Here is an 18,366-nt window from a genome sequence, read left to right as displayed (position 1 = left end):
CAAAAAAAAAAGCTGCTAGATAGCAGTTCTTGAAACAGTCAACAATAAAAAGATGTGACAAGATGAACATTCTCTTCTCACCACGAGAGAGCCTTCTGTATTGAAACCAGCTTTGTAGCTCTGTATTGAAAACCAGCATGATGACGATGGAATGACATAGCAGGAGTGATGAAGATGGAACAACAACGACGGTCTGATGACAATAGTATGACGACGATGTCATCATGAGAATGGGATGATGATGATACCGGAATGATGACATAAGTAAAACGACGATGCTGTAGCAATCATGGAACAAACACTATAGCATCACAATGATCATATGACTACGAATGCATGACAATGGCTGTATGACAACAGTGCAATAATGACAATGGCATGGCAATGGTGGCATGACAACATGGCGACGACTTTATAAGACAGTGATGTGATGACCACGGCATGACAACAATTAGATGTCAAAACTAGAATGACAACGATGGAATGAGCAGGACTGCATCACAATGACGATATGGCCACGAATGCATGGTGACAATGGCATGATTATGGCAGCATGATTATGACGACGAAATTAGAGTGGTGGAATGATGGTGGTGGTGTGACAATGGCAGTGCGATGAGAATGAAATGAAAATGCAGTGACAATGATAGAATGAAGACAGCAGAATCATGATGACGGCATGGCAAAGGAATGACCACATCAAAATGAAGGCATTAAACTGACGACAGTGTGTTTGTGCTGAAGCTCACATCCACGCTTACGTACATCACCTGCTGTCTTGGGCCAAAGAGGTTCGCACTACATCCAGTGCCAGTTTGCACTATGCCCAGTGCAGTTATTCAGGCAAGACTGAGCCTTCGTATATATCGTATTTTTGCACATCAGGGTTGGGAGTTATGTGTAAATTTTGCCTTGAGGTGCGGCTTCATGGCAGCATAGCATGCGCTGCTGTAAAGCCACATTTTAAGAAAATGTTCTCGGCCATTTAATGTTTTGTTATCTTCTAGGGAACCTTGTCCTATTCCAACCCCAGAGTGTTGAAGCTCCTTTCTTCCCTCCTTCATGGTCGCCCATTCTCCTCCTTTTTATGCATTGCCATTTTGCGTTAAGTAGTTAGTGAATAGTACATGTGGCGCCGGCATACTCACAGTGCAAATGAAACAAAGACACGAAGAAACAAACACCACGGACAAGCTCATATTTCACCCATTCCCGCGAAGTTCCCTCGATCTGCACGAAGCACTTTGCGATACGGCGAAGAGCCAAATCACCGTTGGGATATTCAGCTTGGTCACATTAGCATTGTTGACAATGCCCATATGAGGGCTGCTCTGTCCATGCTGTCATCCTCTTTTGTGTGAATGTTAGCTGCTTAGTGACCTGATTCACGTCACGTCACATGACTGATTCGTCCATGGTCACGTCTGTTGTATGAATCCAGCTTTATCAGCATCGCCAAAGAAGGGCGGTGGGGGGTACCGAGCCGCTAACCGAAGATATATAGGTCACGGACGAGTCGTACATCTGCAACTGGTGACTTTTTTTTTTGCAAAGATTTGAGCGTTGTTGTATGCAGTTACTTCTGCAGGTTATACATGCTTATATTGTTTTTTTCCTGGCTGTTGTAATTGGCGTCGAGTTATATCCAGAAAAATATCTACAAATAGATCTGCCAAGATACGGACCATCCCACCAGCAGCAGCCATGCAAAGCCCGGAAGGGTCGGCAAGAAAAGCTTCGCTTTTAAACTCACTTTTGAGATGCCTTTATAAGCTGTTCCTGGTCACTATCCCGCTGTTCGCCTTGCATCAAGGAAGTGGGTAGCTTCAGTGAGGCCCAGTTAATTCCGTACACAGCAGGGACCAAGCAAATATCACCCATGAGCTTCCACAGGCACACGAGTCGACTCTGAAGTGTCAAGGCCCTGCACAAACACATGACCACCATAGTTCACAGGAACAATCATGCCACTCTAGCTGTTTCCTGAATTATAAACGGACATTAATTGTTCCCAATATGTTAGTGAGTATGTGTAACACAACACCGACATCGAAATTTCAACTTTCCCTCTTCTCACCGTTGGAAAGATAGAAAAGGCACTGCTAATCATGAAGCCCAATGACAAATTCTCAGAAAATGTATATTGGTTTATTTTTCAGTTGTTTTCTACAGTTGTTGTACAGTTGTTTTCAGTGATTTTATTTTCCCAAGGACAGCCATCTAGTATGACATTGCCAGCCCATGGAAACATACCCTGTGTTGATTATGTGGTGCTAAAGAAAGCACACATCACACAGTAGATTCCCCATGGTGCCATGTCCACTGCTCTCCAATAAACCTGCCTAATTGGTGCATAAAATGCTACTTTAGATATAATCAGTAAGATTGGAAATGTTGTTTAAAATGTCAGATAGACCGCAATGCAACATACAGCCTCAGTTAACAGGCTGTTCTAGCAATCTACAATATTGTTAGTGGCTTGCACTAGAGTTCATAAGGGGTGCACCAATTTACACAATGTAACCTTCCTTAGAGATAGGAAAAACATACATGCACTTTTGTGACACAAAGGCATCACAGCAACTAGTTTCACATCTTTATAGTGTCTGTATCACTTTACAACGTTGTACTATCCCTTCTGCAAAGCTCTGTATAAGGCTGGAAGTATTCATAAAGCAAATAAACAAACAAATAAGTGAGCAAGTAAGTAAATAAATAAATAAATAAATAGTTATTTCTAATCATCAACTGTAACCTATCTTAAAGAAAAACCATACGATTAATAAATCATTGAACATTAGCCAACACTACACTATGATTCATAAGGACAGATTAATGTACACAGCCATTTCAAACAAGGAGATGTATACTATTCTTATCTGTACTCCCTATGATCATCTTTATCCTACGAATAAACTCCACTGCATGACAAGATACCTGTGCTGTTCCAGCTGGTGGACATGACAAAATTGCAAACTGGTGGCAAAAAAAAAAGAACAAAAGAAAACCGTGGCCCTACTAAGCTCATGCCTGCTCATGCGTATGGCAAATAATTATGTGAGATGATGCAAGGTACATCTTTAAGCTGGAAATTGCAGAAAAAAAGGGGGTTAATTTTATATTCCGACAAATACAATATTTAAGTCGGTCAAGCTAAATTTTCATCAGGAAGGCCACAACAACAACTGCTATGCTGTGACCTGGGAAACATACATGAGAAAAGATGCACTCGTTAAGGATGGCAGAAAGGTGCATCCCCTGCTATCACAACTGTCTTTCATATTCTTAGGTGGTCTCCCTTCGTAGAAAATGAAAATGCCCAATGCTGCTTAGCTTTCATGCTATGAAGAGCCTGTTCAGAGAGACACAGCCAAGCCAAGCCAACAAGCTGCTTCACCAAATGTTACCTAGCAGCAGTGTCCAATGCCGCTTGGCAGTCATCCAGGCCAAGACCACAGAGCCCTTGCTCCAAGTGCTCTCGCGCCAGTGCTAGCCTGGCCTCTGCCAGACCTGAAGAAAGTTGGTTGAGAAATAAAGAGAGAGGAAAAAGACAAATACTTGTGTCTTGACCATTAGGATTCAAAATGTTTTAACATTCCTATTTCTTTAACTACTGACGAATGTTTACATTCACTTTCTGCTCTTCCTCATCATTCATGGAAAAATGCATATTTACACAGACACAGAAGCCAGCTCAGCAACCAGAGGCCGCTGCAATGCAGTGCATTTGTCCCAAGTAATGTTTCTTTTTTACCTCTTTAGTGCAAGCATAATTACAAACAAACAAATTCGTGCAGTTTACAGACTCAAGTAATTATGCGATACTGTAAGAGCCAGCCAGCAGTTCTTTTTCTTCCTTTTTGGTCATCAACATGCTTAAATAAAAAACACAAGCATAAAAGGCATTTCAAAATTTTGAAAGACAGTGGTTCCACACAGTGGCTAACATAACTCACAAGGCAGCCTAAAGATAGTCGCCGTCATTTGTTGGCTTTTGTTAAGTGCTCTAAAAAACATGTAGAACTTATGTGCTATCGCTGAAGAACTGTGTTTCTCAACACAAGCTTTTCAAAAAACTCTGTCACACTTTCTTTGATATTTTTTCTTAATTCTCCGACAGCAAAGCGCTCACCTTTGATTGCAGGAACATACTCCGGATTGACGTTGAGGGCTTCTTGAAAATTATCTGCAGCCTCCTTGTGCAGGCCCTGTCGGGACTTGATTATGGCTGTCCTGTGTTTGAATAACGACACATTTGTTTGCCCTAATCTCATCAAGACAGTCATAGCATGTCTTGCGACTACACCAATTGGCTCTCAATATGCCGTACAGTGAACTCTCGTTAAGCAAATTCTCGCATATAACAAACAACATGGAAATGTTTATTTGGTTTTCCATAGACTCAATGCAAAAACCGCTTCTGAAGAACCACTTCACACGTGCCCTTCGGTTCAGACATACATTTAGAGTGACCATCACTGCTAACGATCCTGGAAGGATGCCTCGATGCACGGCGCCCGGGGGCCACACACACACAGCGCCACACACAGCATGTGGCGCACGAGGACGATGTTATAACGAAACGAACCCGGTACATTCGTATCGCAAACGAAACCTGTAGCAGCTGCCAGAGATCAACCCAGTGTGCTTCTGCCTACCTTCCTCCTCCACGACGCTTCATCTTGTTTCTCCTTCCCCACTTCGCTTTATGTCACCTAGACTTTCCTCTAGGTTGTGTTGCTTTGCCACATGCTCAGCACGCACCTTTGTACTTTCGCTAGCTTGGAGCCTGCACTGATGGCCTGTGAGGTGGTAGATGCCTGCTTTAACTCCCTAGCAAACTTTTTCCAGCAGCATGAAGGTACATAAGGATGTTTAAGGTCATTAGGTTAGATGAAAACGTTTGTGGCTGCTTGCGAATTTGTACAGAAGCACCAAAATCCATCACGGACTGGATGAAACCAAGCAAGAGTACCACTTGAAAACAGTTTTTCTATTAAGTTCAGCTAAATAAATGCTTTTTATGTCATTTCTCCCCCGTTTCAAATTTACTTCATTTACCGTTTTGAAGTAAGATATTTGGATGCACTTGGTCATGTTGCCAATTATTCTTTTGATAAGATGAACTTCCGATAAGACGAACAAATTTGCATGGTCCCTTCGAGTTCGTCTTAAAGGGAGTGTACCATACTTGAATAACTACACTGCATTTTTTTAGGGTAGTTATCAACTCGAAAACACCTCATGCTATAATTGAAACCAAGCTCAGAATACAGTGCTCTGCACTTGTATTCCAAGAAATTTAAGGTGGTGGCAGCACGGCAGCTTGGCTATGTGCCCATGTTTGAGTGGGCACTGCACATTATGTGTTTGGCCAACAATGATGATGCATATATCATTAGAAAGCACACACAGAATTCTATATCAAAGAGTTCTGGATTTTAATCTCATTTGGGGCAACAGTGAAGAATTTACTTCATTTTTCTACAAATGGCTTTATGGCTGGTTGGAGTTCTCTCTGCTGACCACTCTCAAAACGAGGGCAAGGAAATGCACTGGAAAATGTGCCCGACTATATACGGCACCTGAAAAAATTGTTCCATAGCAAGTGGTCCTGGAACAATTTGTTGAATAGAAAAACATGGTCTAGCCAAAACGCTTCTTTTAGGCCTCCCATACCTGGCATATGCTCAGTCTTCCTTTACATATGGGTCTCTTTGTTTAGCCAATGTGCACCTAGTAAGCTTGCCTCATGCTTTTTGCAGAGTAACCAAGGATTGAAGGCCTCAGAAGTGTCATTACGAGTATTATTTACATATGTGTGCATATTACAAACATTACAGAACTTTTATATACCCAATCCTTACGCACACAATAAAGGCCAGGCAGTAATGGCCATATCACTTTTCTCAACTTGGTTGTAGGATTCTCCAGCTATTTGTTGTGGAAGGCTCCATTTTACTTGTCTGAACTTTTCAATTTCTAAACATGGTTATAATACACTTGAAGTCAGGTTTATTGCAATGGGATATGGCAGAGTGTATTCCAATCAGCCTGGACTATTTGCTTAGTAGTTTATTCAGATGTCTCAGAATGCCACACTGTCCTACCTTATATAGAACATCTCAAAACCACAAAGGCTATCCAAAGGGTAATGTCCGTGCTTTATAATTCGTTCCAGCCATTTTTCCCAATTCTAATGCAAAGCACTCTTTGGCTCATTCCAGGCATCTTGCGATAGGTTTCTGTGTCACATCATTTTGAGCCCATGTTTCGAAGCACAACAGCCAAATGTGGCCAGTTAAGCAATTTCTTTTATTATGTTTGCCCTTTCAAGTTCACTTTTGCACAAACTGCTGCCTTGTTCAAGAAAGCCACCAGGAACTGCCACCATACTGCAAGTGCCAATGCTTTGTTATCCCCAAAATTTTTATGCAAGATTATTTTTGTTCCACATCATTCAGTAAAATGATTGTCATTCTTGCTCGCCTGATTTTTCCAGAAAAAAAATAATAAAATACCAATGTATAAACGCCTCACCATGAGAACAACGGCCAGCTACAGAAAGGGACTGCATTTGCCACTTGTTAGCGACTAAAAGTTCACACAAATCAGGTGAGCAACTATGCCGAGTGTTTTATTGAACAATATACACCAAAAATATACAATCTTATTGCAATAGTTGAGGAAGAATAAATCAAGATCTTATTTTAGAGTCAATGTAGTAAACACAGATCCGTGTATGACACACCACTTTATCATTAGCTAACAGGAAGAAACCAAGGCAAGTGTCATCCTTAACTGCTGGATTTTGTTTTTCCCAAAGTATATTTCTTTCCTGTTGCCTCTTTGTTTCAAGCTTGTCTATGACTCCAATACAGTTAAACCTCAATATAACGAAGTAGGTAAAGTCGGCAATTTGCTTCCTTATATAAAAATTTCGTTGTACGACCTTTTATGCAAATAAGTACAGTCGCCGATCGATTTTTTTTGCACGGAAAGGAGCCGCAGAATTTTCCAAATGAACAGGCAAACGAAAAAAGTAGGTTTGAATGAGAAAGCAATTATGACGAATTTGGGAGTCGGTGACGAATGATACGGTTTCATGCCACGACAATAATATCTTCACACAAGTGGTACAAATTAAGCAAACCAGCCACACTTTCGCGTGCACTCCACCTCCATGACTATTAACGTCGCCCGCACTGGGAAAGCACCGGCAGCGGGGAGCGAATGCTTCGTCTGGCTCTCGCTCCAAAGAGTCACCGAAACTCGAGATTATGCAACCTCCAATACTAAACCCAAGGGAAGACAGCTTACATAATGCCACGCCATCTCGGCACGCTCACTCTTTCCACATGTGTCAGGTTACCTCTAAAGCAGCATGCACGGCTGCATATGCGCTCAGCCGTGCTCACAGCCATGTGAAGCCACGACCTAGACACATGCCAGAAATCACGAGCAGGCCAACTTACCCTCTCCCTTCCCCCTCTTTCTCTCTGCTGGTGTGGGAAGACGGCACTCATGAAGCCATCATCTTTCTTGTCTCATACAACTTAAAGAAACAGCAGTTGGCAACCACGGCACATGGACCGTCCGGGGTTGTTGCTCCACCAGCCAATCACAGGAGCAAACAAAATAGTTTCCATGCGACCATTTCAAAATTGCATCATACTTGATACCTCTGGAGCATCTGCTGTTCTTGGAGTCTTTTCATTGGCGGAAGCGATGAAGTGTGCAACAGACATGGACAAAGTGTATGGAGTCTCAGTATAGCACTCTTCAAAAGTCTGCAGTGCAGTTCATTTCACTGCCGACCACGTATTATTCATGAAACTTCACTAACAACCGAAGCGAAATTTGACAATATATAGTTACAGCAAAGCAAGCATTTTATTTCAGTTCAATAGAGAACTAGGCTTTCACCGTTCCACTAAATAGACAAATGAAAACGTACAAAATTATGCACTTATAATTTTAGTTTTGTGGTTACTGCCTTACTTAGGCAACAGAAAACGTTTGAAGTGTGAACTATATTCAGCCTCACGGAGGAACAGTGGCTGTCTGTTATGAGGCGTGGGCGGGGCTTCACTGCAGACTTGAGTTGTATCCGACTATAGGATACTTTCCCACACACCTAAAGTACAAAGTGCGCAGGGCGCGATAGGATCTTATCGCACTTGGATTTTATACGGAACATGATGTGGCTCCACTTCGGCAGTTGCTCTTGTCATACAGAGTGCGATTGTAGAGGTGCGTTTACAAGCAGCCACTTGCAATTCAGTTATCTGACCATCTGCATTCGCGGAAGTTTCCATTTATTAACGCAATAGCATTAACGGCCCTCTGTCGCAGAAAATCCGGCGTCGGCGCCCCGCATCCGCCGTGCAGCATCGAACATCATTTGGCAAAAAGTATTTCAAACCATGCATACCCAATCCCGCAGGCCCTCCATGTGATGTAAGAAAGTTATTGAACTAATGGAATTTTCAAGGTAAAGTATGTAGAAAAATCATAAAGTACAACTTACGCACAACCTACAGATGTGATAGTGTTGGATTGTAATTTGAATATACGAGAAAACATAATTTTGTTATGCAAAAACTAAAAAAAAAAACTTCTCCAGCATTTCTACCAATCGTACAGCTGCTATGGCCTCATAGATTTGTGTGCGCAAATCTCTAAGGCCATAAAGCGACGGGCCTGGTTCCTTGCAACACCTCAAGATGGCGCTCGCCTCTGCCGCATCGCAGCTCACACAGGAGGCTGCATTTCTACCAGAAAGCTCGCCTTTATGCATAGCGTTCACCGCCAGTGCTTCCCAGTAAACGTTACAGTTACATATGCTGCAGTCGCTGGGAAGCGTGAGAAGCAGTCAATCTTTGAACGCTCTCGCATTCTACTCTTAAAGGCTCTCGCATTCCACTCTTAAGCGTCCACCAAATTTTTTGGTCTAAGCATTCCTTTGCGGAAAAAGCAAAATGTTTTATATATTGAAATCGCATACACACACACTTCGTTATATTGAGGTTCTAAATACATGGTGTTCTATGGACGAGAGGTTATGGAAAGTTAAATACTTCGTATCTGGAAGTATCCTCAACTGCGAAGTGTTCTTTCTGAGAGACTCATATGGGTTTCCTTTGTAGCTTCGTGCTACATTCGGGTGGATGACAATTTTTCCCTTTCACAACTCTAGTACAGTAGACCGAAACACCAAAGTACATTCACTTGGGCAAAAAATAAAGATCGAAAATGGAGCAACTTGCAAGCACTAACTTTGACTGAAGCTGGGTTGCTGTCCGAAGCCCACATTAAAACAAATGTATGGGCCAAAATGCTAGCAGCAAACTGGAGATATGCTTCAGTGAAGTTTTTCACAGCTCAATAAAGAAAAAAGGGCAGTTATTCATCCCCAATTGATATTCGGCCTAAGCTGGAACTGCAAGTTCACCACTATGGATCCTTGTGTCTCATCATAAACATTTCTGACCTAATATCTGCATCAAAGATATGTACTTACTCATATAGTGAAAAAAGATCTCTGGGATCTGCATCAAGGCACTTCTTGAAACACAGGAGAGCAGCACCAAGGCTGTCCCGCATGAGGTATGCCTCCCCTAGGCATTCCCAGCAAGACCTGCCGAAGCACAATAAAATTATCTTGCTAAATTATGATAAAAAATACATAGTGTAAGATAAACACTGGAAACTTAAAAAACAGTAATATAACAAACTTTCCTAAGTTGAGGTTCATTACACTGAAGGTTGACTGTAGCATAACCGAATGGGACAAACACAAGGCAAAGAGGATTACTATGCACAGTGCTAAGGTTAAAAACGGTGCAATGCCCCTCTCTTTACACTTCCTTTTGTGCTGCACCCCTGCACACCACTCTTGCATACGCCAGTCTCATTGATTGCATGTGAACGTCACCTACTTGTCATTGGGATCAGCTCGAAGTGAATTCTGCAGAGACTGCACTGCTTCTGTGGCATTGCCTAGTCTTAGCTGCTGAAGACCAAGCCTTAACCAGGCCCACTTCACTCTGCCAAAAAAGGAAGGGAGCCATCAAGTCAAAGCTCAACTGGTGCAAAAACAATCAAGTAGACAAGCTTAGTTTCAAAAAAAAAAAGGACACTTTAAGGGTTACTGTGCAAGACCTCCTTTAGACAACTAACACTCAAGCTACTAATTATGCCAAATATCTCTTAGGCATTTTGCTACAGGCCAACGTTACCTGCACTCTACATAATATTGCAACTTATGTCAATTTATCTCAGCATCTCCTAAAAGGTTTGAAAAGTTTGAAACTGTAATGCAAAATGTTATCATATCTCACACTTCTCATGTTTGGCAGGCTACAAGCACAAAATAAACCATACACATATAAGCTGTAACTGCAGTGAACAAACATTTAAACAAGTGCAAAATTTTGCCTATAAGATATGCTAGAAATATAGCTTACCTCTTTACAGGAAGTTGACTTGTAATTGCTTCTAGGAATTTAACATTTTGTTCCTGTTAAAGAAGTCAGAGGTGTCCAGAACTATAAGTGAGCACAACTTATCAGATGATTGGAACAATAACACTTGCCCACACAAAAATCACTGAAACATAGCTGAGCATCAAAATCAACCAAGTGGAATTAATGCCCAGGACAAAAAATTAACCTAGTCTATGTTATTTTTCAGTCCGGTCTACACAGGATAACAACTTCCACTTCAAAACTACATTGAAATCACTCAGTAGCTGCTGTCTGTTACATGGCTATTAATGCAGCACTAAAATATAAGTTTTATTTGTCAGAGGCCAAGTTCCCATCTTACAAATTGAAGTACAACACTGAAATAAGGTCTCAAAAACTGTAAGAAGCCACATGAAGTTACTAAAATATTTGACAGAGGCAGCTGCAGAGGTAGATTCAGAAGTACTAAGCAATGATCAAACGTTGCCATTTGCACTGGAAGACTGATAAAGAGCGCTATGTGTATCAGAAGGCAGCCACAAATTAGGCCGATAAAAAGGAGATTTTGTATTTACTTAATACTTGCTCTGTCAAACTATCAAAAAAGACAAGTGAGGAAAGCTTGACACTTCGATGGTTGATTAAATATTGTGAAAAGCGTGTGCCATAGTGACAGAGACTGTACCAAGGGCACAAAGAAATGAGCTATGGCATAAATCAAATGGTCTGGGTTTGTGCTGTCCCCTGCAGTGCATTGTGCATTGTGCAGTGCATTGCAGTGCATCTCTACCAGCATAATGAAAGAAAATTTTATTCCAGAAGACAGAAACAAGCAGACGTAGGGCTGTGCGAGCACACAGTTGCATAAACAGATGTAATTTGTAAGTGATGCTGTACAGCTGTGGTCAGAGCACAGTTTTGAATCAATTGGGAAGGATTTGAAAAAACTCTGTTAAACTGTGTGGCGGGCAACTTCACTGATAAAAGTGTTAGATTTGATTAAGCTTCTTTGGCTGTTTTCCCAAAATTCAGTGTACTTTATACAGCTTTTATTTCAATCCCAAAATTCAGTTCCTTTTTATTTGCGTACATATATTGTGTTTGTACATATGTGTGTACATATGTAATATGTATTGCATATTTTCTAGATAAACTTTCACCTGCTTTTCTTGGTGGACAATTTTTTGCATCAAGCTTACCATTCTTATTATTTTTTTCTTCAGTGAATATGTGGTTCATAAATTTTGTTGATACTAAAACATGCTGCAAGACCGCAGATCTTGCTCTTCAACACTGTAGTAGTCACTATAGTTGCATCCATACAATGCTTTTGAGAATCAGTCAAACAAGGGCACTATGTCACACAGAGATGTGACTATGTAGAAATTAAGCGCAAATACATTTGCTATTCAAACACAAATAGAATGAGACATTATTTACAACATCATGTAGGTACACATCATGTAGTACACGAATAGCATGAAGAAATTACGAGGTAGATACAACCTTGCATTACGATATGTGAACTTGACCAGCTAATCCGGTGCAGTGGCCACAGTGCAGACTACAAGACTTGCATCAGGACTACCTCGCCTCCTCTGTGCACCCCCTCCGTCTTTCTTGTTTTTGTCATAATGGCAGGTAAAATTTATGCAAACATTGCTTCGGTGGCAAGAAGACTCATGAGCTTGACCTGCCAAGCTCCATGAATCAGAGTGCGTGTGGAGTCGCATCTGAGTGCTGACTGCTGTCTTAGCTCTCTGATAAATTTGCTTTCACTGACTCTTTTCGCATAAAGTCGAATTACCAAAAAAACAAGAAAAAGCATTCTTCAACTCATCTTTATGTCCTAAACCGAAAACGCCGAATTCAAGTAATAAACCAGAACAAGCACTTTGCCCATATTCACAATCCTTGAAGCTTTGAGAAACAGTTATGCCGTCAAGTACCAAGAGAACTGCAACAAAAAATGCATTGCACATGTACTTTTCAGTTTTTTGATGCACCCATGAATAAATATAGCATTCCAATTCGATACTGCAGCTCGAAAAGCAGCTGTCAACTATGTCTCTACTATGGTTTTGCACCTCATCCTGAAATGTGAAGTGTGAACAGTGCAACAGAAACTAAGCCTTTATTTGTAATAAAATACAGTAGAACCCTATTAATATGTTTTTCGAGTCTCTGCATAAAAAAAAAGCTGCTGGGAAAATTTTCAAGTAAGGGAGGCTGCAGATGCCACAGCAACGTCAGGAACAGCTCTGAGTGACTGTCAGCATGGTTGTTAGACATCTCAACATTTTTACTGTGACCGGGGATGGCGCGGGCATATAATTAAGGGACACGTAAGATGTTACATGACAAAGGCTCCTTTTCACTCTTGCTATGCATCACCGCCTAACATGGCTTTATTGCAGTGAAGCTGACTAAAGAGCACTAGAGATTATGCATGTAAGACCTCGCTGGCCCCCGAAAAAATAAATATATCCATGCGCTCAGCGGATTTGGCTGTCCGATGGTTCCCAATAGGTTTTAACTGATGTACACCTCTTCGGGCACTTCGCCAATGCCTCTGTGCATGTCGTCTCCTGATATGCTTGTCTGCCATTTACTCTGGCTTGTGCCCCTTCAGTCACTTGCTACAATGTATACATTTATTGTCCTCGCAGCAACATGCTGGAGAAAATTCTCTTTTTCACCACTATATTCACATGACCACCGTATTCAACCACAATGTAAGATATAGGAACACTGCAGAATAGCGATGAATTAAATGGGAGCATAATACAAGGAAGTCAATGAGATTCAGGTCGTGATAACAGAAACACTACAGAGCAGCTGGGAAAATGCAGCAGCACGTAACATATCAACAGGGTTCCACTGTAGGAACACTGTCCCACATACAATTCAACATCGACAAGACCCACTATGTTATATCACCAGTGTCAAGATAAACTTTGAAACTTTACTCGTTCAAGGGTTTCTGAGTACAACGCACATTGCATGACAGAAGCTCAAAAGCAGTGCAACTCTCCAGCAAAACTACTGGTGTCAAAATCATGCTTCATTATCATTATCATCTCCATTTATTGGACCCTTAAAGGCCCCTGTGGGGCATTACATAAGAGGAGGGGGGAATTTCGTACACAAAATATAACAAGTGGGTAACCGAAACAAATAACAGCATGCAGGCAACCATAGTAAAAATAAAAAGGAAGTGTACATAATAATGTAGCAATTTATACATAGAACAAAAAAATAATAAAAAACACACAGGCAACTATAGTGAAAGTAACAAGGAAATGTACGTGAAATTGTAGCAATTTATACAAGATAAAGCACCAGGCTTTCTTTAAATTTTACAGTATCATGCTCAATCACAATAGAATCGGGAAGCCAATTCGTCATAAATTTCACTAGAAAAGCCACACACTAGCAAAATCTTATTATTGAACATTTTGTAATGTAACTATATCTACAAATAAATATTACTACGAGACAATGCTCCTTACAAATTCAAGAGAAAAAAACTAGGCTATCGCATACTCACATGCTGGCCCAGGTCACACAGGGCATCACTTAGTAAAGACCCTGCTTCCTCACTGGCTCGATTGAGTTGAAAAGCTTTCTGAAAACACCTAATTGCTTTCCTGCACAAGCCAGACATGCACATGGACAGTCACAAACCACAATAAATGCAAGATAAAGAAAGGAAGCTCAACAACCCAAAATGCAAATACATACTGAACATCTTTAAGGTGATAGAAGTAGTGTCTTCCAAGGTACAAGAAATTGCGGTAGTCCTGGGGATCCAAGCGAGCTGCCTAAACAGAGCAAATGTACATACTTAGAGATCCATACTTATTTTGATAATTTAGTACTTTCGAATTTACCACTGGCCTGTTAGCACACAAGATTTTCATATAGGTCACACTGTGCACTCATTTAACCATAATCACATGTTTTGCACTTGTAGTTTTCTGGTTTGTCTTGTAGAAGAGAAAAGCTGCTGACATGTGTGGGCTGGGCTTTAGAAAGCAGTTTAACAAATCAGATAAACTAGCACTGCTGTCTTCTCACACGGAGTTCCTTCTGCTGCTTTTTGTGTTGCCTGTCTCATTTAGTTTTAAGCAGAGGTCCCCACTCAACTCTAATCGCTGAGCTTGTTTCACGGAATGCCGCGTGCACAGACACCAGCAGTTTCTCATTTTTTACAGGATGTACCACAGAACTATAAATACCAAATGTCTAAAAAAACACACAAAATGTCATCTCTGTACAAGAGCTGAACTCCAGCATGCCTGGAGAAACTAAGGAGTTCATTCAGAGTCTATCAAAATAAGTATGCAGGTTGCAGCATCGGTAAAATGAACAAATCTTTGCTATGAAAATTCAAGCAATTAACAACAGTTTGCAATTCTTGAAATCAGCAATCTGTTTCAACATCTAATGTCTTGCCACAGCCACATTTAGTGTATCAAAATGTTACTCCTCCTGATTATTATATTAACTTGCTAATGTAAATGGTAAGGAGAACATAGCTAATCACATTGCATTACATAACCCTTTATTTCTTTTTGATTCAATGATAACAAATGAAAATTAGTGGCATGCAATGTCGCACATGATTCCGTTATATCACTGGGATTCCCCAAATTGCATGAGGTTACCAAGAGGGTGCATGGTCAGAAGCCTTGAAAAAGATTACCAGACTATGCAAAAGCTTTGTCACAACTTGCTTGTTATCGTCCATAAGAACTTTGCACTTAAGTATTCCATACTTTCATGTTCAGGGAAGAAACATAAATACTTTGGTACCAAGCATTTGTAGTGCCAGTGAACCATTTCTTTGTTCTCTGCCACTAAGTACCCTATTGATGACAGTAAACCTTAGCTACACGATGACAATTCTTACTTCTAGGAAGATTGGTACAGCTTCATCATGTTGACCAAGTTTCCAGTGAGCGAGGGCAAGCAGGTGGGTTGTTTCTGGTGATCTATCTCCCAAACTTGTCAGGCTGCAAGAAGTGACACAACACAAGCTTTACTAATATTCAAGAAAAAAACAAGACCATCTTGTAGAGTTTAAGCTTCTTTTCATTGCCTCACCACCTTGATGATCACTAGTTGTTTTACACTCATGGAATGAAATACACCAGAGAAATCTTAAAGTTCAATGTTCAATAAGTGAAGTTACTCGAGAGTGCAATGTCATATCACTATGCATTTGGTCACTGAAGGTACCATGAACTCTGCTCTAAGCACAACAGCCAAATCTATACTGATGTAACACAAATTGGACATGGTAGAAACAGATGTGTGCGTATTACTTAGGGCTACCTAGGTGCATTTCGTTCCATTAGAATACTAGTACAAAGAATAGCGATGCGAACAAAGCGTCGTAACAAATACATTGTTTCTTCCCCCTCTTCTTCCCCATGATACATAGCAATAAATTAACACTTCCTCAACCCTACATAAACACTGACTATAATGATAAAATTACAGAAAACTATGGGTTAGCATAAGATAATCATTTTAGTGCTAGGCCAAACTGAGCCACTTTGGTAGAAACCACAGACTAAAGTTTGCGCAAGTGGTGCCTCATGGTAAATAGGCTATGTGCGAAGACATATTCACAACGTTAGCCTCTTTGGTGTGCTTCACCGTAACTTAAAACACTGTCTCTGTCAATTTCATTCAGTAGGTCATATAAGTAACTGTCTGCTGCCTTGTAACACCACATTGTAACATACAACATAAAGTAGTGTTGAGGTTTTCGCTATCATTTTGTTCACAGCAATGCAAACCATGCCTTGCAGATAATTAACGTGAGAATGGTAGCTGCTAGACAAGTGGGAAATGTCTTCTGCATCTGATCTGACATTTATCAAGAGTTATTTCAGTTCCACACATAATTCCACACACACGGGCACAGCCAAAGTAGAAGGCCTTTTTTTTCATTTATAATCTTTACGCAGGAAAAATTCACAAAATCCCTGAATTTTACTTAGTAGGCTAGTTGGTACATTTCTGTTAACACAATTGAATTCCCAGATACTAAACATGAACCACGCAAGAAAACTTGGAGAAGGAGAGTGCTCGTCCTGTTCATGTTTCCTTATGTGGTTTACATTTATTTGCACAGTCGGACAGTGCCCCTTAACTTGAAGCAACAATATTTAGCCAAGACAAGGTATCTATGCATGGCAGTGAAACTTGCTTGGCACAAGTCCCACAAAAGAAGTACGTAGTAAATAACAAAGCGTCCTTACATTTCTTGTGCCTCTGCTATTCTCTCATTCTGTATAAGCAGCCAGGCTCGTGCTCCTTTTATCCTTGAGCTTTCAACACCAACGTCTTGCAAACTGCTGAGAACCTGAGAGATATACACAATACCAGGGCTCAGCTGTTGCAGACAACACGTTACACACATGACCAAGTACACTGTTCAGCCCCTACCTCTTCTGCTCTGTCAAAGTTACCAGATTGCAAAGCAGTTTCAAAGGAGCACCACAGGACTGCAGGCTGTCTCGCGTGCTCCTCTCCAATCTGAAATAAATGGTACCACTGGCTGCTGCTGTGTTCCGATTGCTACGAACGTCCAGAAGTTGAATCACATATGAAAAAAATTGTGGCGCAGATAGTATAGTAACCGCACGAACACCACTTGGCAAGCAAAACTACCTTGAGTGTGCAATATTCTCACGTGGTAGTGACAGTGAAGAAATCAGCAAAACTGTGAATGGCAAAACTAGTGTGTTATTGGGCGAACCTGTGCCCTCAAAATAGGCTACACTCAAAACACAATTACAGCAGTGAACATAGTTGGCGATTGTCAAAAATATGATCAGCGGGTCAAGGGCGTCGGCTTCTATACATCAGTCATCGAAGGTACCAGAGTAATTGCTGGCGCCCACTTGTTTTCCAGAAAGTTCTACACCATTTGCATTGTGCATACATAAAATCAGATTACACAAGGTTCGGTGACAACAGACAGCGAATAGAACCATCGATAACATTAGAGAAACTTCCGATACATGCAGGCACGTCCTGCACTGTGCAATAACATTTGTCAAGCGGTGAAACGTGGTCACCCGATAAGGATAAACAAGTACGTGTGTCAATATCATGTGCGTTTAGTGAATAACTTGTGTAGTCACTTTGTGATATTGAAAGTTATGAACAAAGTATTACTTTTTCATGTGGCTTTCCTCTGCAAACTTATTTGAACCATTCGGGCAAGAAAGAAAAAAAAGATCTAGTATTTTTTGTCACGTTTTTTTTTTATCCTATAAGGGATGTGAATACTTAAGCACATAAGAACTTCTGCATTTCACTCCTGTTGTAATGCCGCTGCCACAGCTGGGATTCACTTCTACACCCTCTACACAGCAGTGCCACACTGTAGGCACTCAGCCACCACAGCAAGTATTTGAGAACTTGCTAAGAACTGCACCTTTTGCAAAGCTGCCGATGCTTCCTCGTGACACTGCTGTGCACACAGAGACTCAGCCAAACATAGCAGGAGTTTTTGGGACATCCAGTCGCTAGCTGCTGATGATAAGGAAAGGCCTGCAACAGCAAAACACACCTGTCTTTGTAGAAGCTCTTCTTTCTAATTGCTGCCTTTGGAATGCATATCTGCAGAACTGTCAAGATTGTTTTCACAAAATCAAGTCAATCTGGTTTTATAAACTGACCCGCTGAGGCTCGCTAGGACTTTCTTTTTTTACAAAGTAGGTAACAAGTGAAAAAAATAAAAGCATTTCCATCTCTAAAGTTGCACATCACAGTTATGCTGCCACTTGTAATTTATTGTGCACAGTACAAGTAGAAACTCTTTGTGAAAATGATAATGAACAATCAGGCTGAATGATAAGGCACATGACCAGAA

At 40.9% G+C, this 18,366-nt stretch overlaps 1 protein-coding gene across 2 annotated transcripts in view; it reads right to left on the bottom strand.

Moving 5' to 3' along the window:
* Positions 1 to 18,366, bottom strand: part of LOC135900319 (tetratricopeptide repeat protein 37) — a 77,509-nt gene that overhangs the window by 33,309 nt on the left and 25,834 nt on the right. For both annotated transcript variants that reach the window (XM_065429799.2, XM_065429801.2), the window contains exons 11-22: positions 17,929 to 18,044; positions 16,932 to 17,021; positions 16,745 to 16,848; positions 15,385 to 15,487; positions 14,214 to 14,293; positions 14,020 to 14,119; positions 10,470 to 10,522; positions 9,942 to 10,049; positions 9,524 to 9,640; positions 4,133 to 4,233; positions 3,408 to 3,510; positions 1,754 to 1,924 (exon numbers count right to left, since the gene is read on the bottom strand). In XM_065429799.2, coding sequence (XP_065285871.1) covers positions 1,754 to 1,924; positions 3,408 to 3,510; positions 4,133 to 4,233; positions 9,524 to 9,640; positions 9,942 to 10,049; positions 10,470 to 10,522; positions 14,020 to 14,119; positions 14,214 to 14,293; positions 15,385 to 15,487; positions 16,745 to 16,848; positions 16,932 to 17,021; positions 17,929 to 18,044 — 1,246 coding nt within the window. The remainder of the gene's footprint in view (positions 1 to 1,753; positions 1,925 to 3,407; positions 3,511 to 4,132; positions 4,234 to 9,523; positions 9,641 to 9,941; positions 10,050 to 10,469; positions 10,523 to 14,019; positions 14,120 to 14,213; positions 14,294 to 15,384; positions 15,488 to 16,744; positions 16,849 to 16,931; positions 17,022 to 17,928; positions 18,045 to 18,366) is intronic.

Source organism: Dermacentor albipictus, chromosome 1 (genome assembly GCF_038994185.2).
Source record: "Dermacentor albipictus isolate Rhodes 1998 colony chromosome 1, USDA_Dalb.pri_finalv2, whole genome shotgun sequence".
NCBI lineage: Eukaryota > Metazoa > Arthropoda > Arachnida > Ixodida > Ixodidae > Dermacentor > Dermacentor albipictus.
This window is presented reverse-complemented; position numbering and strand designations above follow the sequence as displayed.